A 27500-nucleotide genomic window follows, 5' to 3' on the forward strand; every position below is an offset into this window, starting at 1 on the left:
TTACATACTATTACTTAGGAAGGAGTGCGACCCAGTGGTTAGGGTGCGTGCCTTAAGATGTGGATGTGGATGTTTGACCCTGGTGGTCACTGGTTCAACTTCTTGGTTGCACTTGTAAATTGCCTTTGGCCTGTTGGGATTCTTAACATTGTTGTTTTGTTGATTTCATTTCATTGGCCCTGAAGAGTCCCCATGGGGAGAGGTCAATTTCCAAAGTATATGTGTATTTGAATCTATCTATGTATGTCTCATACACTCAAAAGTCCTTCAAGCTAATATAATCCAGCTAGGTCAACCACATGCTGGCTGAGACAGACTACAACACCGAGAATTCCATCCCCTACTCTTTGGAGCAGTTTGTGGGTCTATGGTTTATAGTCCTCATCTCAGAAGACTCAAACCATTTGGAGGTGTTATTACAAAGGCAGCACTTTCTCCTTAGTTATTTTAATACCAGACCAGTTCTGAGACCTTCCACATGACTGTCTGGTTCTTGACCAACTGAGCCAATTTGTCACCACTGAAAACAAAGTAGGCGGTAATTTCTTCTGGCAGCTGGCTACTTTTGACATTACTGTGAGTTTGTAATATTTAGTATTTCTGAGGATTTACCCAACCCCAACAAAGGACTCTGTGCCCCACTCTGAGAAAAAATTATTAATTAAGTTAGAAGTACTTTTTTGCCACATTTATTGCCAACTACCCCAGCCTGTAAAGAGGATAACAGTCGAAAGAAATTAATTTAGTTTTGGTGTAACTAGAGAACATATTCTTTGATCATGTTACTTTGTCTTTGCTCTTCTTTACTTCTACAATCTGACTTACTTTTATTGTGTTCATGGCCTGTGAGGAAACTGACTGTGAATCATACATTTGTGTTTATATTTATGCTGAAAATCAAGGTTATATTCCTTTTATTTTGAAGATACCACTGTGTGGAAGTGGACGGCCATTGTTCATCTTTGTGTGTGCATATTGGGCATACTTTACTCAGTCAGTGTGCTGTTAGGAAACAACATTGATTCTAAAAATCCACTGAAATCAGAAGAAGGAAGGTACAGTAATACTGAATGGTGACAGAGAAATGTCAATACCTAGAGACCTAAAATCATCAGCTCACTAAGTAAATTCCAGGACAGAAATAATATTTCAACCCCCTCTGTCACAGGAAATTTTCAGGAATATTGTCATTATGTCATTAACCAAATGATTATCTAATATATGTTATGCATATATTATGCAATGAGGCCTAACAGATCTTTTGAATGATACTCATCCCTGGCTAGAAAACAGTGACACGACTTTGAAACGGAGGATGTAAATTGCAGGTTGCTGGTCATTGTTTTACCATAACTGAAACAACTCAAACCTTTACAAAAATGCTAACCTTAAACATTATCTAAAGCATAGTGTTTAGGACTAGTGTTAGCATTTAGTAAAGGTTTGGGTTTTTGTAGTTATGGTAAAACAATGACCTACAATCCTTACCTTTAAGCTGCAGTTTACACCGTCTAACTTTGAAAAAGGGAAATTGCTTAGATGCAAGGAAGACGTGCACGAAAATTTATGCTCAGGAGACCAGGAAATTACCGGTAATAGTAATTATTATTGGTATACTGTTTCCAGCAGATGGTTAAATTCTAAAAATAATCATAAAGCTATAAATACATGCTTTCATTTGCCCCCTCTGGTGATCCAGGTGTATTTGGCATGATGTAGTTGTGATGCAAAGGAATCAAATGATGCCTTGTATAGAGTATGTCCCCACAGTTTTGGTCCTCAAATAATTTTCTTTACAAATTGTTACTAGGGAAATTGGAGGATTAATGATTGTGGTGTTGTGGTTAGGTCTGTGCCAGGTGACAAGGCTTAAAAGGTACATTTACAGTATTCTTATGGAAATAGATTTTAGCACTTTTAATAGTAAAGAAATGGTATTTTAATGGCAATAAGCACTGTATAAGGTAGAAATATGGAGGTAATGATGGTGGGAATTTATTGAACTGAAATACCATAGAGAAAACCTCATCCAGTACTTTAAATGTGTTGAATTTAAATGTACTTGTGTCCGGCGCGGGTTCGATTCCCAGACTTGGTGTCGTATGTGGGTCCAGTTTGCTAGTTCTCTTCTTTGCTCCGAGTTTTCTCCAGGTATTCTGGTCTTCCTGGGCTCTCCTCAAAAACCCGTCTTCGATTTGATGTGAGTTGATGTGATTTCGTCCACAATAGATGAGTTCACGCTCTCGAGTGCATCATGGGTAATCAGGACAAGGTAGAGAGAACTTCAAAGATTTGTGTGGAAGTTCTAAACGATGCAAAGTATTCATTATATGCAAATTTGAGTTGCAAAGCAGAAGATATGCACTCAAAGTTGGGGCAGAATAAAGTTGGAAAGAATGGCTATGGTACAAATTATTTTATTAAACAAAGTTTCTGCCATACATTTCCAGTAATTCCAAAGGCACAAAATTACAGAGACTGTGTGGACTAAAAGCAATATTTAGGAATTCCAAAGAATAGATGCGAAGTCCACTTCATTTCAGTTGTGAACTTAAACTTATTTGTTTGAAGGCGAAAGTCTATAAAGCAGAGTCATGTACAGTTCAGTTTGCTTTGAATTTCCATGCAAACCAATTTCCCGCCATGTTGCCCTGATTAGCCATGATGCACTCAAAAGTGTGAACTAGGCTATGACGCACTGCCCCAGCGCGAATTGACAATTTAGACCTGGGCTACGTGTCAATAACCCATGAGGCGTAGCCGAGTGGGCTATTGACCCGTGGCCCTTGAGGGCGAAGGGTCTAATTGTTTTAGTATCACCCAACTAGTCGGGCAGAAAAAGCAACAATAAAGTTAGCAAATGCAAGTTGAAGAAATAATTATTTGGGAATAAAACGAAAGAAAGCGTCACGCTTTTCACTACTCGTGGACTATTACTAATAGTCCTCTAGTAGTGTAGCCAATTAAAACACAGGATTTGCATTAGTCCACTAGTTGGGTGATATTAAATATACTTAACACTTAAATAAAGTTCATTAATGTCATTATCATTTTTCCAATCCGACAATCAGCAATTGGGTTTTGAAATGTACTACTTGATGTTTTGGTTTTCGCTGATTTACATCAGCGGAGCTCCGCGCCCCAAAGGCGCGCTCGCAGACCACCATGGGTAAGAAATATGATAACCCATCCGTGCGAGGAAAATTTGGTTTTGATCACTGTACAAACCGTTCGTACGTCCACCCATCCATGTATGCCAATGTGACCAGTATCACGTGACCATATCGTGGGCTCGAGTTAAGAGCTCATCGGGGTCAGGTGTTTTTTTTTTTAAGTTGACCGCTGATCAGGTATGCTGGGTTTCCATTGGGTCGTAGGCTCAAGCCAGGTTAACTTATCGTAAGAATAAATAACCCGGGAGCCCCGCTTTTAGGTTTTGCTAAATCTATATATTACTTTGTCAGTTTGAGTATGATTCCAAGAATGTAACATATCATCAGTAGTAGGAAGACTGACATGGCGATGAGAATCTTCTGAAAAAGTAATTAATGGCAATGAATTATCAGTATCTAACAGTGTCAAAATTTTAGGCCTTACAATTTCTCCAAATTTGAAGTTTAATGAACACATTCTCGAGCGCATAAAGAAAGCAAATAAGCACCTTTGCTTCATTGTACTCTTAAAGTGCGGAGCATTTGTACAAAGTTTTTCTTAAGGACGGTGCCTACTAATTCAAAGGTCTTTTTGCCCCGATTTATGATTGTGCAGCAAAGGTAGATCTTCCCAAGTGTTATTGAAATCCAAAAAGAAAATTGGCGGTAACCACGCATTTTTCAAATATAATTCATGAACAATATTTGTATAAAGCTCTAAAGTACAAAGCAATGTATTGCGTTCTTTCTCAAATTGAAGCTCAATTATCTCTAAAGAATGCATGGTTACCCCCAATTTTCTTTTTGGATACCCAGAGTCCTTACTAAGATCTACTTTCTCTGCATAGTTTTAAACCGCGCAAAAATACCCCTGCATTAGTTTGCATTACCGATAGGAAATCCAAGTATCTGGAGATGCGCAGAACGTATGCGCAATAACAATAGTAGGCACCGTCCTTAAATAGTTTTAAAAATTTATATAGATTATTTTTAGTATTTTTTTTCAATTAGTGTGTATTTGTAAACAAATACTCTATATAAAAATAAAAAACTACAAATGCTCCGTTAAGTTGAGAATTCCATAAAAACCGTCTAAACTTTACAAACATCAAATGCACATGCTTGGGATAAATGAGTTCTTAAAACGATTAGAGCTAAAACGAGGCGTGGCGTAGGTCCTAGCGTGTCTTACATTATACATCCGGTTTTTTTTAGGAGGTAGTAGCGAAGAAAGCTTATGCCCTGGACATGTTGATACTGAATCGAAAAGCTTGTGACATAGTGCCACGCGTCTGGCGTACAGTGTGACCAGACCAAACCTCGCTAGACATTCTGAGTAGGACAACTGAGGACAGATGATAAAAAGCACGCTCTTTTAAACTATTGTTTTTCAGTCACGCGATTCAGTCCACGGACTGCCACGTAGCGATTGCTTTAATAAACTATCTATCTGAACTATCTAATTGATCCAGTAGAGTTATAAGTTATCAAATCATTCTTTTGTTCTTTCAGTTTCAAAGAAACGGCGGTGTATCTGTGGACTGTAACAATAGCCATCTCTGTTGTTCCATTTGTTCTCTGGGCCTTCTACTTAGCTACCTGGGACATGTCCTCTGTGAAAAACCATTGCAAAGGCATAATCTCTAGACACCTGTACAAACAGGACATATAAATTCTTAAAACAAAAATAAAAAAAATTTGTGCTTAAATACGTTGCCACCTTTCTTTCCACGGAAAAGTTCTGGTAGATTTTAAATTTTAAATGAAAAGTTAGAGTAGCCATGCCATGCATTTTTTTGTTTGAGATTATTTTATTTTGTTTTTCCAAAGAAAGAGTACAAATGATCAGCAGTCGGTCAAGGTTTTCAAATCACTAAATGACCTACTTGTTTAAAGGACCCATTCCAAATAGTGCTGATAAAAGTATTTAAGTCTAAAAACCCATTTTAAAAGAGAGTGGCATTTCCTTTCTTTTTTGTTTCTGTGGGAAAATACCATATTTTATCCGGGGGATTGACATTTTACATGCCGGTGCAAAGTTTCAGTTGGTAGAACATTGCACCGACATCGCAGAGGTCATAGGTTCGAACCAGAATAGACCATTTTCGAATTCTCACGGCTGGACTGGATCTAGCATGAAAAAGATTTGCCCGCATTAGCCTCCATTTCATGCTAGATCCAGTCCAGCCGTGAGAATTCGAAAATGGTCTATTGTTCAGGCCTCGGTTGTTCAAAAGGTGGATAACGCTATCCAGCGGATAAACACTGGCAAAACCAATTGAGTTATCCATTGGATAGTGATTTATCCAACGGATAGCGCTATCCACCCTTCGAACAACTGGCGCCAGGTGTCTCTAATTAGAGACAATTGCTTAAATTGTCCTGTTAATGAAGTGCGAGGATTTTATGGAAGTACTTTACTGTTACTCCGTTTACAGGAGTTCTATTATCTCCTAGTAGTGTGGAGAGTGAACACCATTCGTCTCTTGTATGGTGCCCTTTGATTCAGTGTTCTCAATCAGTTAATAGGAACCTTAGGCAAGGAAGATGACGACGACTACGAGATCGTTGTGTAGAAATATTATTTCCTGTTACTGCAATAATTTTGCGATTACTCGATGTCGCTCGGATGGAAAGTGAGTGTCCACATTTCAAGAATAAAGTTGGAGAGAACGGTCGGGATATTTACGTCTGGTTTTCACTAGCGACGCAAGCTCAAGCGCAAGCATAAGCAGCTTATGCGAGTGAAAACGAACGTCAACGTAAACATCAAAATCAACCACAGCAACCGCCATTTTGGTCAAATGTTCAGACGCAGGGAATCTAGAACGAGTGCTTTAATTGGCCAGACGCAACAAATTTCCTCGTGCTTATGTTGTGCCTCGTTTTCACACGACGCAAGCGAACGCAAGCATATTAAGTGCAAACACAAGGAAAAGGACAATTTTGATCCTTGTGCTTGTGCTTATCCTTGCGTCAACCTCGTTTTCACAGTGAAGTAAGCGCTATTATGCGTGATACTGAGATCAAACCGTAACAAGAACACTCAAAATGTTCTACCATGTTAGACTGGCAAGACGAACAAAGAATCGAAACAAGTAATAAAGATGGCGATGAAGCAACTGCACGTTAAGTCTAACCTGAGGCAGTATACCAAACGAAAACACTTAGACCAGGAAGATTTAGGTGATGTATAGGCCTGTGGAAAGTGTCAATGCTTTGCTTGTGGAGTTTAAAAGCCTTGAATAGAGGACTTTCGCCAGCATCTCACGAAAGATCACAAACAGAGTCCGAAACTTCTTTTCCTTCGATGTGCAACATGCTTGAGGAAAACACATTTATGTTGTTCACCTAGAGGGAAAAGCTAACATGTGGAATTTAAGAATTGGACTCCGGACTACTGAAAAATAGCATGATAATGAAACCGCACAGTTTTTGCAAGTGACCATTTCTAGCGCGTTTGGACTGCCAGGATAAAAGTGACGTAGATTTGCCTTCATCCCAAGATTCTAGTATCGTTTGTTACTCTATTCCAATGCTTTCCAATATAAGATTATTTCATGACGAAACATGTAACTGTTAAACCCCAATGGTTGTGCAAGTTCTGAAAGTGGCACCACTGAGCAGAGATCAGAATAAGTACTCTGGCTCTTGCAATTGCAATACTAAACCTTTGAGTGTATCTAGGGGTCTTAGGATTCCCTATTTACCTTTTGCCTTCTTGCATTTGAATGACGGGACTTTTTGAGTGGTGTTCGTTTTTCATATTATTGTAAGCAAGGGTGCTTTTGACTTCCAGGAAACCAAAACTCCTCAAGCAAAGTGGGATTATTGTCGCAACTTTAATGCTGCCATCACAATCACTCCTAATATGTTACGTTGCCACAATGTTATAAAAGCAAGTGTTCCCGCATGTCTTGATTAATACCATCATAATCGTTCAGAAGAACTAAGATTAAATCCTGCATTATGGCAAGGTTCAGCCATTTGTTGCCTAATAGTTTTTCTGAGGTTAGGGTACGGGTGGTGTCGTGGAATATGACAATGTTTCCATCTCTGTTTTCAAGCAGCATCTTTCTATACCCATCTAGAAATCCTGGTGCTACCAACTCGTTAGCCTCCCACGCAGACACTCTTAGGGATGCGGAGAGAACCTGCGGGAGAAAATTGTCTTTATCTCGAAATTTTGCTCGGTGACATATCTTGATTTTTTTTCATGACGTATCATTCACGATGGCACTTCGAATAAAAAAGTTTCGGGGAAAGTTATCTAGTACAATTATCTTGGTTAAATTTTCAGCCTCGGTCAATGCATTTCTCGTGCTCTGATTGGTTCACTCAATCTCGGTTATCAGCTCATATACCTTAGCGAAATTTCTCTCTGAATAAAGCAAAAAAACCGTTTCTGTGGAAAGTTTAAATCAATTCCGCGACGTTTAGAAGTACGCGAAAAAGTAAGAAATGTTTTTGTGAGGAGCCTGCGTCTGTCTGACCACAAGGTATTACACAACATCGCATCAGCTCTCATCAAGTTTTTTCGATTTCGCACGGATTTCGCACTTTCTAAACTTTTGGAGTTTAAGGAATTTAATAAAACAATTATTCCACTCGCTCTTGTTGGATATGAGACTGGTTATAGCCAACTCGGCGCTTCGCGCGTCTTTGGCTATTTACCATCTCATATCCAACGCGCGCTCATGGAATAATTGTTAAGTAAACTATAAAACGCCTTTTCGATGTATCTTAAACTCTACTAGAAAACTTTTTGTCATACTGATACTCTCTAATAAGTTAAAGAATTTAGAGAGATTTTCAACAAAGAAATAAAAACGGTTGGTCACAGACTTAGTTTTTCAGATAATATTTAGAGGGCCTTAGTGTGGACCTGGCGTGTTGCCATGGTAATAGATATGACGTCATAAGTACCCTTAAAGTATTACCCAACAATAGATATTTATAGTTTGCCTACACTTTGAAAGATCCTTCTTTGGTATTTTTTATCGTTTCACAAACACTATAGCAACAAAAAAACCCTTTCGAGCCTCCTTAAGGTTTGCTTTAAACCTTTCCAAAATATTCTTCAGAAAATAGGTTTCGTCTCTTTCATGATTCATCCAAAGAAGAAGTAAGTTGATGCATTGACTCTCCCAGGGCAGCGATCTACACAGCGCCGATTGGTTCCTATGTAAACCGCACATGATTTCCAGATGACAGTTACTTAACAAAGGGAAAGGAAGGTGTGGCTCGTTTCAGCAGACACTTGTGTGGGAGGAACGCGTGTCGAAGCCCAAAGAGTGTCGACGTGGGAGGCTACCAACTCGTTTCTTGACTCTACTACTTAACTCCTCATATTAAGTCATTTTACTTTCCTCTTTCACACCGTCTTTTTGAAATGTACCATTATGCATGATTTTCGGGTGAGGAGTGCTGATTTCGTATAGGTACCAAGTGAACAGGATACAGATCATGTACAGATCTACAATTTAACAACTTGCATGACAATATTTTCTTAAAATTGACATATTTTGGTGCTATATTCCCACCAAGGTGCGGGATTGCAGAATATCAAATATCACAAATGAACAGGCCATTTCCGAGTTCTTGCCTCGCTCCTCTTCAAAGCGAGGCTAAGTGCGAAGTTTTTGTTATGAAAATTAGTAGTCATTCTTACGTAAAGTAGAACTAATTACCATCACAAAACCTTCGCACTTAGACTCGCTTTGAAGAGGAGGTAGACATGAACTCGGAAATGGCCTATTGATATTTTGCTATTTTGATATTATTGTGATATTTTGATATTACCACGATATTCTGATATTATAATATCACCATGATATCCATGATATCTTGATATTTTGATATCACCGTGATATTCTCATATCTGCATGACACATCAATATAGGATATACCTGTAGCTCAATGAGCCGAAACAAGCATGTTTCGCCTGAATATACCTCGTTCTTCAATCCATGAGCTGAAACCTAGCCTGCGAACGCAGACGTATTTCCGGCAATAAACGTAGAAAATTGTGCTTTGTCATCAATGCGTTGAATAATAAACAATTATCCTGCTCAATCTTGCGGAATATCGCCTAATTTTAGCTAACTCGGCCTACAGCTTGTCGGCTAAATATCAGGCGATATTCCGTGCGATATTATCATGATATTACTAGGAGTTTCAGTGTGAAAGTGTGTGCTGGCGCGGAAAATGGGAGCAGTGACTGGTATTTTTTTTAAAATAGCTGCCTGTGTGGCAGGCGTTACTATTTTATTAGCAAAGGGAAAATTTCAAAACAATGTCAATTCATTCTTTGAATTTAAACTTCTGTTCTTCTGAAATTTCTGGCCCCTTTTCAGCAAAAGATTTACCTTTTGAGAAATGTTGAGCGTAGTTGAGCAAACGACAATTTAAATTTATTGTCGTGTCGTGACGTAAAACATAAAACGATAGAACAAAAATCGTGAAGCAACACCTAATCAGAATTCGAAATCCCTAAAGACCCCTAAAGCTCTTTGTTACGTCATGTGTGTCTTCTACACGAAGTAAAAGCCTCTAAATGCAAATCACTTGGCCTTATTAGCAAAGACTTGAGATTTTGACACCTTTCTTGATATTTTGATAATATTATGAGATCTTGATAATATCATGATATATCAAAATATCAAACCTCATCACCCATAACTTGATCCTAATAAAGACTTGAGATTTTGATAGCCTCCTTGATATTTTGATAATATCATTTGACCTTGTTATTCCAGTACCTCTGCAGATTATCAAAATATCATTGCCTTCTGTCACTATCAAAATCTCATGATATTATCAAAAAATCTTCCAAGAAATGTATGAGAACAATTTTGATATATCAAAAGTGATACCACCTATTGATATTTTGATATTCCACTATACCGCACCCCCCGAGGGGGGAATCCCATATGGAACAGACGGGGATGCTCGTCGGAAATTTTTAAGTTAATCCCTAAAGGAGACCATCTGGGCGTGGCTAAAGCTTTTTGTGACCCCTAAGGAGACCAATCTGGACGTGGCTTAAGCAAATTTTGACCCCTAAAAACAAGTTAAAAAGAAAATTTGACTTCTGTTTCGCTTCGCGTAATTCTGTGTTTCTTCGCGGAACCCTAAACGAGACCTTGGCGGCTTAAAATATTGGCGCTTTGCCCGGAACACCCTAAGTGAGACCAAAATCCAAAATTTACACCCCTAAGCGAGACGACAAGCATCCCCGTCTGTTTCATATGGGAGTCCCCCCCCCCCCTTCCGGGACCGCACCTCACTCTTGACTTCGTATAGGATCCGTATAGGTACCAAGTGAACAGGATTTCGTCTTCACTGATTGATGACTTTCATGACAATATTTTCTCAACATTGACGGATTTTGGTGGTATATTCCAGCCTCCGATCTGATTTAGATGGTTGTTTATTCCCAAATTGTCAAAATGATTGATGGTTGCAGCTATAGTTTTTCACTTAACTTTTTTCATTATAAATCAGGAATGACTTTCATTAACCTCATGATCAGTACGGTTGACAACCAAAAAGTTGTATACAACATCGGCCGTTTGAAAAACTAAAACTTCAGTTGCAATATTTCCCTGGACTAGCAAATCTTCGATTTCAGAAGCCAATTCCCTCCCTCGTTATAAATTTGTCTCTAAGTAGAAATTTTCCACCCCAACCCTTTGCTTTCCCGAACAATGATAACCAATTGCAAGTTGCACACGGAGGGTAACCTCAAAAGAATGGCCGTGTTTATACTAGAGACGCATAATTCGTCTGGGACGAACTTGGACAAACATTTTTTCTGCGTCTGTTAAATTCGTCGGGTATAAAGACGGGTGAAAGACGCATTATGTGTCTGGACGAAGTATCTACTTTAGTGCGTATTCGAAGACGCACTAAACTGGATAGTTTGTCCAGACGAATGCCCTCCCCCCCCCGGGGGGGATTTGCATATGAAGGGCGGGGATGTTCGTCGGAAAGTTTGAATTACCTGTAAACTCCCCGGAGACCAATATGGGCGAGGCCGAAGCTTTTTTTGGCCTTATTATTAAATATGTATTAAACATGTACATTCGCGCACAACCCTAAACGAGACCTTCACGGCTACATATTGCCCATAACACCCTATAAAGTGAGATCAAAATCCAAAATTTACACTCCTATCGCTAAGCGAGACGACGAAAACCCCTGCCCCTTTCATATGTCAGTCATATTCATCTATTTTAGAAAATTTCACATACCCACAGATTATGAAAGAAAGTCAACAGCCGGAGACAAAAACAAACGAAAGCAGGAGCCCATCACCCGGAGCCTCACCCGGTGTTGTGGCTGTCCTCTGTGTGTATATGGGTGGGTGGGTATAGCAGGTCCACATCAGCTGAATAGCTGCCAAAATTTTAACCTGCTTAAAGAAATAAAATAACAAACAAACAACAAACAATCTCCCATATAAACTCTTGGAGACAACCTTTGCCCGTATCTTTTTATTTTTAGACGTTCGAATTCCCGCGAATTCATTATGCCGTCCAATCAGAACAAAGTTATTGTATTACGTCACAAGCAGTCACGCACCAGTGATCGCGTTCGTCTCACAAAATATTCTAAAAATAAAAAGATACGGGCGAAGGTTGACTCAAGGGTATAGTCTGGATGGAGGCTCCGGGTGATAGGCTCTGACGAAAGCTAGTGTTTTGTAACATTTCGTTGTGACACGAGGCGCTCGTTGAACAGCGGCTACACGAAAAGGTCACGCGCGCTGCGGACCAGTAGCAAATACGTTTATACTGTACACAACTTCTCGAGTGAGGAAAGGTTCGCGTAAACTGGAATTGTCTACTGCCTTTTTACCTGGTACTTGACTCCGTCTGTAAGATGCAACGAGCGTTAACCAGGAGGGTACGATCTGTTTAATGTTTACAACGTTTGAAATCATAACGTTTTCGTTAGGCTATGAGTTTACTGAGTTACAACCTCTCATCAAGGTCTTGTGTCTGCTCATCAGAACAAGGTCGTATTTTTTCTGTGGGGTGGCACTCATTCGGTTTGCTTCCGAATGGTCAACTCCAGAATACTTTTTTCCTGCCAATTGGTGAGCTTAGGTACTGTCCTTGGTTCTTAAAGCGTACGGTCTTAGTCAGGTGGACAACGAAACAATATTAGTACAACTTCTTTCTTTCTATCAATATTAGTGAAGCTTCTTTCTTTCTTTTTGGTTATGTATGAGGCTCATTTTTTCGGTATTGAGTGTGTAATGTCGTGGAGTAATATTGACCGATTTGACATTAAGTTAGTTCATTTTTTAGTCAACAATCTCAAGGACTTGTAATTCGTTAAACAAAGTACAATTTGCTTAGGTACATTGTTGCTTAGATGGCTTATTCTTTCCAACCTTTACATGGGCCTTGGACGAGATCATGTCATCTCTCTATCAATTCAAAGCTGAGAGGGTGATTGAACCACATGGGAGCTAATTACAGGTTATAATAAAACTTCCTGGGGGACTTTGTACTCTGGTAATTCCGTCCTGTTTAATGTCAAAAGACACTTACAATACAAAATGTGTGATATGTATTCCTACTTATTTCTGAATGTTCCCTCTTTTTGCTACCAAACCAGAAAAACATTCATCTTACCCCGAGTTAACTGTGCTTGCCCTAAACCTGTTAGTTGCCATGGTTATAAAAGGAAAAACACAGATCATGAAAATCACTGGCACTCCACCTTAGCAATCTGAAGGAAACAAATTATTTCAATAAAACTTGGAGGAGATAACAAGTTGGCTATTAGTAATGATTAGTATATTAAATAGGTGATTATTGAAAATTCTCTGCAATGATTGGTTGCCGGCTTGGTGAATATCGGTGAATAAAAACTTCGCCTTGGTTTTTATTCACCGATATTCACCTCGCCTTTGGCAAATAATAATTATTGCTAATTATTTTAGAAGGTGTGGTAGAGTTGAATTCTGGACCTTCAGCGACAACAGGTCACAAAACTCTCATTAGAGTGGAATATGATTCATTTACAGTGCCAGGCATATCCAACACCCCCAATCTCTTTCAAGACCATGTCACCTCCACCCTTATTGGCAACTGGCATTACATGTAATTGGACTTGAAACAAGTCATGCCAGGAATTTTTTGTATGCAACATTTTCTAATTTACTTAGATCTTTAAAAAATGTTTTCACTGCTCAGTAATCATTTCCAAATTTTGTTATTTGCAAACTCTAAATGTATATTTTGTTGTCGGAAGATAAGATTAGTTATATTAATATTAATTTTGTTTCTGTTCCATTTAATTGCAGGCTTTGACTTCTCTCCGTTCAGCAGTGTATCGTGGGAGACTTTTCTCTGTATCATGCATTGCTGCCCAAAAGGTACAATTAAAATTTAGGACATTTGTTATCACTTTAATATAACCATTGACTCCTCAGGCCCCTTAAGATGCCCTCAGTTGACAAGTAAAATCATCTGGCATTAGCAGAAACCCATAAGGGTTGAAATGTGCAATGCACGTTCACAGCTTCTGAATATTGAGTGTGAACTGATTGGTTGAATGTTTCAGTGCTAAGTACCATGTTTGGAAACCCCTCGCTCTTGTTGTTCCAAATATGGTACTTAGCAAAATATTGAATATTCAGAAGCTTGTTTCCCAGCACACAAGGGGCCGTTACACGTTTCAACTCTCATGGGTTTCTGGCGTTAGACAGAGTTAAATCTGTCAAGTCTCGTTCCCAGGAGTCAATGTGTTAAGCCCTGTCAATTTAATTATTAAAGGTTGACCAACATTGATTTTTTTTATTCAACCTCATGCAATATAGAAAGCTTGACCACACTGAAGAGCTACATGTAGATGTATCCGTTTAAAATTATGGTGAATTAAACATATTTAAAGGGCACTGTTAAACTTTAATTTTGTCTATTATTTTTTCAAAGTAAAAGTAAAATTTCAAGAGATGAGTGGCTTCTTCAATGAATCGTCATTAGTTTCTGAGAATATGTCCAGATTTGGCCAAGCATCCAAAATAAATTATGACAACAAAGTTGTGAGCTACATGAACACGTACATACTGTACTACAATATCTTGGTACAAACAACTCTTCATTTACTACAAAGTGCCTATTATGGACATGTGACTTTTACAATGACCTTATCATTGCATCAGTAAAACCTTAATTGAATTTTAGTCTACCATGTCAATCTTAGGTTAAAAAGCAGGATGTTAGCATGATTTACGTGATTATGTCTTGTCAATCATTGGTATCCTTCTCTTTAAATTAAGTTGACTTTTCCCTTGATGTTGTATAGTTTTAGAATAAGCCTATTATTATTGTCCTAATTTTGTCCTTAAAATTTTTATCTTTAAAGGTGGCATTGAGTAAATTTGAGCCAGACAAGTATTTGAACTACCAACTGCTTGAAGATAATTTAAAAATTGTTCGAGAGAGGTAAATTACAGTAAGTTCACAGCGATTACCCATGAGCAGTTGTACATGTAGGAGCTAGTCTACAAAGTTGGAATTTCAAATAGACTATCCATCCATTACAGACAGCAAGTGGCTGCTAACACAGAGGTTTGTAGCAAATGCAAACCAATCTGTGCCTGCAGATTTGAAACCATATGCTACCTACATGTAAACCAAAATCACTGTGTGAGAAGAGCAACTCATGCTAGCCTGCATAACTAAGCCATGCTAAACCTATTGACTCCTGGGCCCAGTTGTTCAAAAGTCAATTAACTTAATCCAGGATTAGGGTAAACTTTTGTTTCTTTTTAATTTTCAACTTGTTGGTAAAAGCTTCTTTTACTTATTTTTGTTTGTTTTTCAAGATTGACTTCTTCTAAGGTAAAGTTTTGCTGAATTTCAGCATTGAATAGCATCTGGGAGTAGAGAAATAAACTCCTTGGTTAATTGTTAATCTGGGATTAGTGTTAATCGGCTTTTGAACAACTGGGCCCTAGGAGTGAGAGTTAACAGATTTTACTCTGTCTAATGCCAGATTATTTCACTCATCAACTGGGTGTGTCCCAAGGCACCTGAGAAGTCAATGGGTTAAGAAAAAAACATTGTTTGCTTACATGTAGGCTGCTCTGAACACTGATTTGGCCATGAGACTGTCTCATATAGTGCTCTGTTACCCACACATGATGTTTGTACATGTACAGTCACTTTTGTAGTCGACAACTTCAAGTCTTTTATGCCAGCAGCTGTAAGTGACCTAAAATTTGTTGAGACACTTTCTATTTATAATGTATCTCTCCGTATGATATCAAATTTCTTTCAGTTACATAAATCTGCTATTAACAAAACCCCCTTCCTCCCCCAAAACAAGGTTGTTTGATTCCTCGGTTATTTGTGCTTCTCATAAACAACATTGCTTTGGGTGCGGAAGGCGGAGGGGGTATTTTTGGGCTTTTGATGTAGTTTTTGTCAACTTGAGGAATGTCTCAACTACCACATAGCGTACTGTACACATAAAGCACAATGATGTTTTTGCACCAGAGGCTGCAGAAGCTTGTGCTCTGTCTTATCTTCGCAAGGTCACTTTAAAACTCATTGACCCCTCAGGCACCATAGGACACCCCCTGTTGATGCGTAAAATTGTCTGGCATTAGGCAAAGTAAAATCTGTCTCACTCCCAATGGGTCAATGGGTTAAATGCCTCACTAATAAATGCTATTGTATTTGAATAGGATGTACACATACATATTTTAATGATTATCAGCTTTGTATTTTCTTATTTCAATCGGAAAATTGTCAGGGATTATTGAATTTTCTTCATTTTTGAGCTTTTATTTGTTATATTTATTGCAAAAAAGCATTTACAGTGTATCATGGCAGTGCCTTTACTTTTGATATTTCAGGGTGTGTTTTGAGAACAGGAATTATGCTGCTTGAACTAGAAGCTACCATGTTTAGCATGGTGTTTCTTTAAAGTGCTTCTTTAACAACTATCATTTTGACCCCACTGCCTTCTGGGCTGCTGTTCATATTTTATTTATTTTGTAGATACATGTACTCGACTAATTCATTTGAACTTTTTTCATGCAGGCTTGAAAGGCCATTGACTCTTTCTGAAAAGATTTTATACTCTCATTTGGATGACCCAAGAAATCAGGTGACAGTCACTTGCTGTGTAGATATGATTTGATTGATGTGCAGTCAATCTTTTGCTGGAGTATATTCCACCTCTCGAAAGCCAAAACTTTCATAAACAGATAACAAGCTAGCATCTCCTTACTTTCACCATAATACTACATCTTCTCTTGCTATAATTTATACATAACATGTATTTTATGTAAATGAGTTGTTCCTGAAAAAATCCACACCCCCCCCCCCCCGACGTATGGGATTCTGGAAATTCTCGCGGGAGGAGGGGTCAAGGACCCTGAAAATCCGGGCGGGAGGGACAGTTGAACTCGAAAAAGTCTTCTGCAGGGGTCATCTGAACCGATAGTTCACGCGATTTGAACGTTTAGTTCGGTGACAGTTTAGCACTCTCAGACCCTGAAAATAGTAGAAATATTTTGTTCACATATTTCTCACCTGACATAAATGATAATCTAAGTTCCTTCGCAAGTCCTTTTATAGCAGAAAATGCAAACAAGATACTAAAGAAAGAACCATCGCAACAATATTGTAACGAAAAGTTTGAAACGCCTGACACATAATTTAGCCAAAGCTTTAGAAATTAAAAAAGAACATCTTCTATACGTGATTGTGCATATTTTCTATTAAAAATATATTAAATTTAACCCTAATATTTTTTCCCGGAAATCCAGGCAGGAAGGGGGGTCTTTTGTCTTGGAAATCCAGAAAGGAGGGGGAACACCTGTCAGATTGTTTCCGGACTCTAAATTTTTCGTTTATTACACAAGTTTGACCGTCAAAGTTGTGTATTAAACAACTTTGACGGTCAAACTTGTGTAATACACAACTTTGACGGTCAAACTTGTGTATTACACAACTTTGACCGTCACTTTTGGCGGTCAAAGTTGTGTAATACACAAGTTTGACCGTCAAAGTTGTGTATTACACAAGTTTGACCGTCAAAGTTGTTTAATACACAACTTTGACGGTCAAACTTGTGTAATAAACGAAAAATTTAGAGTCCGGAAACAATCTGACAGGTGTTGGGGGGTCTTGGGCTTCAGGAAATCCAGGTGAGAGGGGGGGTTAAAAAACGACCCCATCCGTCGGGGGGGGGGGGGGTGTGGATTTTTTCTGGAATAACCCAATTAAGGTTTAGACAGTATGGGTTCTATACATAATGTTTTCAAATACCAGTTTCCTTTTTGTCAAGTTATTGTCAAATAGATGGTGCACCCATGTGTTGAGCAGTAAGAAAAACAAAGCAAATAATTAATTTTGTAATTTTTCACAATCTTGTAATAATAATAATAATAATAATAATAATAATAATAATAATAATAATAATAATAATTCAGTTCCCTGGGGTAGGGTAGGTTGGTGCCTCAGCCTACCACGAGTAATTGGATGCTTGGACCGCCCACCAGAGTCTGGGGTGTCACCTTTGGCAATTGCCCTCAACCCCTTGCTATCCTTATTGAGGTAACAACATAGGGTACGGGGACCCTTCAGTCTTGGTCAACAGCCCTTCTAGCGAAAGTGTCTCAATAAAAACACTTCCAATTTTTTTTAATTAGTGTTCAAAAATTTAATCATGGGATCTAATTGGCATGCATGTACATGTAAATGTCTAAGAATTGGAGTACAAAGTGAAAATAAGGGAATGCCTCTACATTTTTATCGTAACCAAGATCCCGTGCTGTGCATCACCTAAGGGTACAATGTAGATAATTATTTACCATAACTTCTTTCAAACAAAAGAATGTAAAGGTGTTTACAGTGTATGATCATAATACTTTGCTAGGTATCAAAGTTTGTTTTTTGGTTTTTCCAAACAGGAAATAACAAGAGGTGTTTCTTATTTAAAACTTAGACCTGATAGGGTTGCTATGCAAGATGCAACAGCTCAGGTAATGATACATTTAAATTATCATTATCCTAAAATCAGGGTTCTCAATAGGATTTGAAGTAGGCATCTGCAGGGATCGCGTTAACGCAGAAATCGTGCATTTTTACGCAAATAAAATCCAAAAAATGCATCATCGAAATTTTAATGCGTCCCAGGACGCAAGGCACTGACTTAAATAACTCACACAACTTGCTTTGATTTGTCAGTATATTCTGTTGTTTGTAAAACTGTTGGAGCGATCTGTGATCATAATTGAAGTTCTAAGAAATGGGGTTTAAAACATCTAAAAAGGTTAAAACTAAATTTTCGACCGCCTTCTGCGGTCTTCTTCAGAGGAATGTACTCTGCAAGTCACTGAATGCAAATATATAGCAAAAGACGTCACTGTTCGTTGCTCCTAAGGGAGGAAACCAGTGATGCGTAAACCCTTGGAAAGGGTGCTCTTTCATTAACAGAGTTCTTGTCCAGGAATGAATGTAACGGCTCTAGAAAAAGCCTTTGTCGGCCGGTCCTATGCATATGCGTCAATATTAATTCCAAGTTGGTTACTCTCTTTTTCTCATAATTTAAAACATACTCTTTTTCTCGCAGAGGGTCACCAAGATTTTGGGACCCCCAAAAAATGCTTGGGACCCCAATTTGGCCGAACATGCGGGTCCCAGGACCCAGATTGAAAAATCCTAGTGCCATCCCTGCATCTGCCGAACCTTAAGTAAGTGGCTTTGACAAATCGAGGGGCTGTAAAAACTCGGCTGTAAAAACTCGGGGGCATGCTCTGCCAGAAAATTTCGAAATATTGAAGCTCACAAAATGCAATTTCCAGCCTTTTGGTGTTAACTTGAAAAATATTTACGATTATTTTTCTTACATCTACATCATTAAAGTTGGTCAGCTTGTTTGAAAAATCATATTGAAAATTTTTTTAAAAAATGCAGACTGTGTAGGCCAAGAATTATTTCACTGTTAGGGGATGGGCTCAAGTGAATGTTGCATATAACCTGGATATTTACGTCATTGAAAGCATGGCGGTTGTCATGTATCAGAACACCAGCAAGTTTAGTGGTTTTGTTTGTTTTTGTTATTATTATTATTATTATTATAATATTGTATATGATAAGATATGACAAGAGAAAAGCAAGCAGAACATAAAGTAAGGGGCTTTAAATCCCAAAGCAGGTGGCAATCAAACACTGGGGGCCTTCTTCTATTGAGAACCCTGTAAAATGCACTTATATGTACAGGTGCTTACAAATATACAATAGTCACATGTAACCTAACAGAGTGAACAACAGGAGTGCTTAGTATGTGCCAGTATAGGTAGTTGCATGTGCCATGTACTTGTGTGCTGTAGGACATGCATGTAACTGTACCGCTGTAGTTGTGTAGTGGGAATTGTGTGTTAATTGTGTGCAGCATTAATTTAGCCACTTTTTTCCCCTTCCTCCCTCCTTTTCCCACCGTTTTTATGAGTGTGGTGGGTGCCTGTCTCCCATGCTGTGGGGTGCCTTGTGGCTGGGTTGCCAGGATGTCCCAGCCACGGAAGCAGTCTCCATGTAGGTAGTAGCTGGCTGCCAATGGTGAATGCTCCTGGATCTTTTGTCACCCAATCTCCACTTACTGACCGAGTTGTCAAGTGTATTATTAATGAAAAGATCATCACTGAGAGTTATTTCAGGCAAAAGGCTCCCCAGTTGGTTTTAAATTAGGTAAAGATTTTACATGTAGGCTTCAATTCAAGGCAAAAACGTGGAGACCATTCTAAAAAGAATCAATAACAATGATAATTTTGTTAGTAATAATTATCACTTTTTCAAAATGTCAATTTAATGGAAGCTATACATTTGCACAGTAGTTGAGCGGTGCTCTACCATTTCAGGAGATTGCAGAGTTAACTAAATCAAGTCAAACCAAAACTTTAATGTTAGTTTTTTAATGAGAACCTTATTTAAAAAGTAGATTATCCAACCTACTATCAACCCACTTACTATGATGCCATGTCCAGGAAATGGTGCAAAATCCCGGGAGCATCACAGTGGTACACATACAGTGTACTCCAGGGTTTCCAATAAAATTTGATTTTGGTGGCTGGTTTGATCGAGTACAGTTATTTTATTGACTGTATTAACAAGGCTCTCTCTTGAGGTGTGTGAGGGCATGCCATTTTTAAAAGCGTAATTATACTCTGCAGTGGTGATCGAAATCGCAAGACGACTTCATGTTTAACTTACCATTGTCAAAATGGCTTTCAATCTTACAGTACTGTAGGTCTTCTCTGACTTCTTAAAGTGAAGTAGTCAATGCTTTTCGTCAGCTGTCTACAGGTTTTTATTGAAACCAGTAGTAATCTATTCCACTGTGATGTCAGGGTGACAGTTGCTTTGGTGATGATCACTGATTAAGTGACCATGGTTACCACTTGTCATTTTCTTGCCCTTGTTTTTGCCTCATTATTTTTTTAAATGAATACCTACCCTTGTTTTTGTAGGTGACAAGTTTTAAGTGTGTTTTGGCTTTGGGATTATAGTTATGATTATAAACAAGTTGATATTGTGTACAAAATAAAATTATAATCATGTGCTTGCAGATGGCCATGCTTCAATTTATCTCCAGTGGACTTCCCAAGGTAAGGGTTTACCCATGGTATTTTTAAGGTATTTATGTTAAAGGTTGTAACCAATTTCCTCGTAAGAGTGACTCTGTTATTAATACATACAGTATGTACTGGTACAAGAATTTTGAACTAAAATTAATAAATAAAATAGAACTTGTAAATCCACTTCCCTTATCCCCTCTATTAAAGAAATTGTTTATTTATTGACTGAGAGGTCAGTATTGGGAAAACTGTGCCCACAGTCTTGGGGTTAGGGTGTGGACCACCCTTGACAAGGCTGCTGCCTAAGAAAATTTTCGGGGAGCCCTTCGGGCTTCCAACATTAAAAGTTAGTAGCCCAAATCATTTTTTCAAGAGCCCAATTAAAATTAATTAATTCCAGCTGGGATCATAATTATTTACAAGAAAGTGAGGATGACCAGGCGACCGTTAGGCAGCAATCTTGCTTGAAACAGAAAACAGACTGTTTATTCTGTTAGGACTGATGTCAGGTGGTGGATAACATTTTTTCTTCTCAAGGGGTATGGCCATTTGAAAATATGGCAATCTGCAAAACACTGATCACGCAATTTTCTGTTCAAGGCTGTGCTTTGATCTGAATTCAACATCATGCACTGTCAACACAATACAACACTACACTACACTACACTACATGTATGGTACCTGCTTAATTGACCACTCCCCTTAGGGGCTTTCCTGTGAATGAAACACAATCAACGAAACAACAGAACAGAACAACAACAACCACTGTTAAGAATCCCATGCAGCTGACTGGAAGCACGCCAGTTGGCTTATTACAAGTGCAGCCAAGAAGTTGAACCAGGGACTACCAGGAACAAATTCAAAGTGTCTTGAACCTGTGAGTTCCAGGGCTCAAGGCAAGCATCCTAACCACTGTGCAGCACTGCCTCCTATTATTATAATTATTATCCATGGAAAGAGGCCTTTTTTGGTGGACAGCTACTTAATAATAAGCATGGGTTCTTTATACAAATCACATGTAAGGGTTGATACATGTATTGTCCAGCCGTAGGCCTCTTTTTCTGCAGAATTTTATTTTTTTTCCCTTGATGCTTTTAATGAAAGCCCATTGACTCCTAGGGGTTCCCCATTGATTAGTAAAATCATCTGGAGTTAAAAGGGTTATAAGAAAATTAAAATAGTTGCAGTAAGGTAAACATCCATTTTTTTTGCCATTACAGCTGTAGAAGTATTAGTACAAACATAGCCATGGTTATTTAGTGGCGGATCGCACTGAATGTGTGTCACAACAAAGAAACTTTACGTTTTTTGACTTACAGTAATAATCATTGTGTTAATTACCTGTATTGTTTTGTGCAGGTTGCTGTTCCTACAACCATCCATTGCGATCACTTGATAGAAGCCCAATTGGGAGGGGACAAAGACTTGAAGAGAGCCAAGGATGTTAATGAAGAAGTGTACAACTTCCTGGCTACAGCATCTGCAAAATATGGTGTTGGTTTCTGGAAACCGGGCAGTGGAATCATTCATCAGATAGTGTTGGAGAATTATGGCTTTCCTGGTGTGCTGTTGATTGGCACGGACAGTCACACGCCAAATGGAGGTCAGTGAAGTCAGTGAAGTGTGTTCGGATCTTAATTTGCAGAATGCATCTGAAGAAGAATAGGAAAGACGAGTTTTTGTGTGGACAGTTATCAACTGTATTTTTTGAATTGCAGTCATTTCTTTACAGTATTTTGATAATAATAATTGAACTTTACATTTAATTTGCAAATTAAAGCGAATTTGCACGCGAAACAGCTCATTGCTACAACCCAATGAGCACTTTTTTTTGGACACTGTTAATTTTTTTTAGAAACTACATTGCTGCAGTGGGTGAGTAAAGCATGTAAATTTGGGTTAACCGTATCCTGTAAGTTGAAGCGAATGGATCTTAGTAGAGAAACGAGAAAGCTGTTACTGTATTTGAGGGAAAGGCTATATTTAGAAACACCAGTTTTCAAAATAATATATATATATATGCAGTGGTCAATTTACCTTTCTCAACTTGCACTTTTTGTTCCAATTGCCATCACTGACTGATCTTTTCTGTATGTACAGGTGGTGTTGGTGGGCTGTTTATTGGTGTGGGTGGAGCAGATGCTGTGGATGTCATGGCCGATATTCCATGGGAACTAAAGTGCCCCAAGGTTTGTACTTGTAGCCTACATTCTGGTCTTACAGTACCATAAACCATCAATCAGTTGCCATTTCTAAAGTCTGATTCCAATTTTGACCAGAAACTGAAATCATGACTTAAGTGGTGGAGAAGTTACTGTGTTTTTTTTTTACATTATTTTACCATTGATGTGCTGTACGAATGGTGCTTGCATTGCATCACCCTTGTTGTAGGAAGAAAAAACTGAAATATTGCTAATTCAAAATGCCTTTGTCGTTCTTTTTTGAACAAGTGAGAATTATCCTGTACATTGTTGTCTGGGTTTTAGACTATGAAATTTATACTTAACAGTATCGATCACTCTTACTCATACAATTTCATTTTTGTTATGGCAATAGACATTGATTTGAGTCAAACCTTGTGAGCAGATTCTTGTCAATTTTTGTTACATTATTTTTACATTGTATCACCCTTGAGATTTTTGTCAGAACCTCTAAAAGAATTAGTTAATCAACTTGCGTTTCCTTGTCAATCGACACTACCGGATATTGCAAGCACAAACACTCACTTCTGGTCACGCAAACATTCATTCAATTAATATTACATTAATTTTTCTTTCAATCTGTGTTTGAGTTACTGTAGCCTAGCAGTCATTGTATGTCTTTCCCATACATGTATGTATGTTACAGGTTAAAGATTGAGTTTATTTATGATAATGAATACGTATACCAGACACAAAGAAATTACAAATCAACCTACTGTACACATGTATGTTACAATTTTTACCTGAAATCAAATTTAATTTGTAACATATGCAGAGATCCCACGCAGGAGCACAGCCTACTTCTGAAAAATAGCATGGGTGCAACAAGACACTAAAAGCTACAGTGCAAACCAGACATAAGCGTCTCAAAAAAACATGCGTGAAACTTTGTATGAAAATTGCACACGCGCGTCTGCGTTTATAACATGCATATCAAAAACATGCTTTCATCAAAGATAATTAGTATGTATGATTTGGCCCATCCATTGACTTTTCATTGTTTAGCAAGACGATACCTATGTCAACAGTGAATTGTTTGACAAAGTCAATAGCGCTCTTGCTTCTGCTTCATGTTAATTTCCGACATTTGAAAATTCTGAGAGTGCATACATGTACAATATGTACTTGTAAGTGATATTCGTTATTCTTCAAAACAGGTGATTGGAGTCAAGTTGACTGGGGAACTCAAAGGTTGGACTTCACCAAAAGGTACATGGATGTTAGATACTGTACATCTTGACTGTTACTTCTTGTAATCTCTGCTTTTGGGGTAGCTTAGGTCATTTTACATCCTGTCTTTGTTGCAATCTGCTTTCAGATGTAATCCTTAAGGTGGCTGGAATCTTAACAGTAAAAGGAGGAACTGGTGCAATTGTAGAGTATTTTGGGCCAGGCGTTGACTCCATATCCTGCACAGGTATGGATTTTTAATATGCACCCTGAAGGATTTAATTGAAGTCAAAGTCAGAACTACAGCCCAACTGCATTAATTTTATCCAATTGACATCTCAAACGTTCTAGGACACCCCCAGTTGACAAGTAGAATTGTCTGGCATTAGTCTCGCTCCCAGGGGTCAATGGGGTAATTCAGGGCGAGTTTAGAACCACACCCAATTGCATGCAAATCCAATACTTTAATAATGGTGAAAGCTCCCTCAGAAATCAGAAAATCCTAGAAACTAGATAGGAATGCAGCTGCTTTTGGAGAAATTGACAAAAAATTGGAGACAGCAAGGTTAAAATTCTAGGGAAAGATTGTTTTGGCTTCTTTTGATCATCACCCTCTTACCATGCTACATGGAAAGTTCACTCCACTACTCTCTGGATTGCATGGGGTATACTTGCTGATTGCCAGTTACCAGCATTTCTTGACAACCTTCTCTGTGAGTTGCTAAAGTTCAACTCAATGTACCCCGAAACAGCTGAGTTAGTCCTCAGTTCCTTTTGTGTGACGGCCATCAATGAGTTTGTTATCTTGGTTTTAATAGGGATGGGAACCATTTGCAATATGGGTGCTGAAATTGGTGCCACAACCTCAGTCTTCCCATACAACCACAGAATGGAAAAGTACCTCAAGGCAACAGGACGAGAGCAGATTGCTGAGCTTGCCAACAAGCATGCTGCTTTCCTCCAGTCTGACGCGGGGGCAGTATATGATCAGGAAATTGAGATAAATCTTAGTGAGGTGACAAGCATTAATCCACTGTATATTGTTTCAAATTCCTACATATCAGCTCTCCACTTTGATGCAGTATATAAGCATACATGTACCATACAGGGGACTTTGCGTGGATGTTTTTACAGGGGGGACCCGGTTAAAACATCTACCTAACCCTAACCCTGTGGAAGGGGGATCCTCTATCAACCTTATACATAAATTTCTGGTATCAGACTAGTAAATAAATGTACACCTCAGTAGGTCTACAAAAGATCCTTATGCTGAAAGTAAGGAGGGGTGAGTTAGTGTGGGTTGGACGTTAGGCCATCATACTGGTTTCAGCATTGTTGTCTGGTTGTAATACCTTCCTCATTCATCCTTGCTTTTTCAGTTGGAACCCCATGTGAATGGACCCTTCACACCAGACCTTGCCCATCCTATTTCAAAACTTGGTTCAACAGCAAAAGAGAAAGGCTGGCCTATGGACATTAGGGTTGGTGAGTAGAGAAATCAACCTTTAACAACTGCTTCGCTAAGTGGAGGTTGGGTGCCTGAGACATCCTGGAGCTTCCACTATTTGCAGCCAACTCCAAGATGGAGACTGCACTGATGGCTGGCAAAACCTGACAATCTAGCCGTGAGCCCCATGCCTCCTGAGAAGACAGGCACCCATCACACTGATAAACAGTGGAAAGTAGAGGGGGGAAACGGAGGGAAAAAACCACTAAAGGCTCAGTCCAAATGCTCCCTCTTCCCGCCACACTGATGAATAAGCTCTACAACCCAAAGAACGAAGAATCCAACGCATGCGCAAATATAACAAAACCACTGAAGACAATTGACTGCAGTCGCTTCTAGTTGTTAACACAGTTAAACTGCATTCAACTTCAGTTAAGTAATTTTTTTCTCAGAAAAATGTGAACTTGGTGTTTTTATAAAGCATATTTATCACTTGCTTTGTTAACAATATTGTTTCACTGGCCTCTATTACAGCCGTTTTGAATCGTTGATTCATTCATCACGGGAACATTGGAACCCACAAATGACCAGCTCCCAACGTCAGTGGCTTCATAGCTCAGTTGGTTAGAGCATCGCACCGGTATCGCGAGGTCGCGGGTTCAAACCCCGTTAAATTCCTGAATTTTTCAGGCTTCTTTACGCAATTGGAAAAATTGCGTCCATAACTGCGAGGATCATAGCTTCACTTGATTTCATATCCGCAGTTCATGTATGATCCATTTCATATATCATTTCATCGTTAATAAGATAACTGTTGTATTGCAACAAATTACCTTTATTGATTGCCATTAGGTTTGATTGGCAGCTGCACGAACAGCAGCTATGAAGATATGACCAGGGCAGCTAGCATTGCGAAGCAAGCTCTTAAACATGGCCTAAAGGCCAGGTAAAGTACAGTAAATGTGAACAATATTTTCTGCTGACCAATACTTATAGGTGTCAAAGGTGTACTTTAACTTCGTAGAATGCAAATCTTTCTTTGTGCTGTGGTTTGATTTAATCCTAAAGTACTTTGAAATGAATTGAACACTTCCATCTCATGGACAAGCAATATTAGATCGTCTGATATGACCTCTTATTATATACTCAACAGAACATCGGGTTTCTGATTGGTCAATCACGAATGCGTAAGTAGGTTATAGAGAACAATATGGAAGTTGCTATGGAAATACAGCAATTGAATTTTTTTTTGTTGAGTAGATATTAACTAAAAAAATCGCATAAACTTACTTTTGCATTTTGTGATTTATGGTCACTCGTTATGTTTTGAAAGTTCTCAAATTTTATTATCTCTCTCAGATAGTACGCGCTCTGTGATTGGCTTAATTTGCGTGCCGTATTCAACAGTACGTTCCGCTGTACAACCCGCTAAATTTAAAATTTCGATAGAACGTTAACTAGTAAGTTTTTCATGTCGTTTCTGTTACATAAACTTGCAAAACTGTTTGAATCTTGCAAGCAACTATTTCAAACAGCTAAGAGGATTTAGTTTAATTTTCGGATTTTGACACGGCAATCTTTGTGGCAGTTGAACCTTCCTCTTGACTTCGACTAGTTTCCTTGTCCACGCGCCGGATTAACCTCAGAGATATAATAATTATCCTACTAACCTCGTTTTCTCGGTCCGTATTGTAAGTTACGGATCTTTTTTTTTTCCCGTTGATTTATGGCCCAAGCACGAAAAAACTCGGTCCGTACCTTTTAGTACGGACCTCGAACTCGGTTAATGAGAGGTATGCACTCGCCCATGGCTAGTGCAATTTCGAGAACTTTCAAAACATCCCCCTTATGCCCATAATTCACGAAATGCATTCGCGTTCATACGATTTCCTTTACTTATTGTTGCCTTGAGTACAGTC

General features: G+C 38.6%; 2 protein-coding genes across 6 annotated transcripts in view; both read left to right on the forward strand.

Annotated features, from left to right (window-relative positions):
• Window positions 1-4861, forward strand: part of LOC137970979 (transmembrane protein 220-like) — a 15748-nt gene extending 10887 nt beyond the window's left edge. For 4 of the 5 annotated variants that reach the window (XM_068817667.1, XM_068817666.1, XM_068817665.1 and 1 more), the window contains exons 5-7: window positions 926-1055; window positions 1811-1876; window positions 4665-4861. In XM_068817667.1, the coding sequence (XP_068673768.1) occupies window positions 926-1055; window positions 1811-1876; window positions 4665-4824 (356 nt within the window). In that variant the 3' untranslated portion in view covers window positions 4825-4861. The remainder of the gene's footprint in view (window positions 1-925; window positions 1056-1810; window positions 1877-4664) is intronic. The other variant, XM_068817668.1, reaches the window with a different exon arrangement.
• A 7052-nt stretch (window positions 4862-11913) lies between these two features.
• The window catches only part of LOC137972057 (aconitate hydratase, mitochondrial-like), a 29581-nt gene continuing 13994 nt past the window's right edge, over window positions 11914-27500 (forward strand). Inside the window, exons 1-13 of the mRNA XM_068818867.1 lie at window positions 11914-12062; window positions 13474-13545; window positions 14538-14617; window positions 16223-16289; window positions 18100-18171; window positions 20755-20793; window positions 22123-22366; window positions 22864-22952; window positions 24122-24173; window positions 24283-24381; window positions 24953-25149; window positions 25514-25619; window positions 26434-26527. Of these exons, the coding sequence (XP_068674968.1) occupies window positions 12039-12062; window positions 13474-13545; window positions 14538-14617; window positions 16223-16289; window positions 18100-18171; window positions 20755-20793; window positions 22123-22366; window positions 22864-22952; window positions 24122-24173; window positions 24283-24381; window positions 24953-25149; window positions 25514-25619; window positions 26434-26527 (1235 nt within the window). The 5' untranslated portion in view covers window positions 11914-12038. The remainder of the gene's footprint in view (window positions 12063-13473; window positions 13546-14537; window positions 14618-16222; window positions 16290-18099; window positions 18172-20754; window positions 20794-22122; window positions 22367-22863; window positions 22953-24121; window positions 24174-24282; window positions 24382-24952; window positions 25150-25513; window positions 25620-26433; window positions 26528-27500) is intronic.

The sequence above is a fragment of the Montipora foliosa genome, chromosome 9 (assembly GCF_036669935.1).
Source record: "Montipora foliosa isolate CH-2021 chromosome 9, ASM3666993v2, whole genome shotgun sequence".
NCBI lineage: Eukaryota > Metazoa > Cnidaria > Anthozoa > Scleractinia > Acroporidae > Montipora > Montipora foliosa.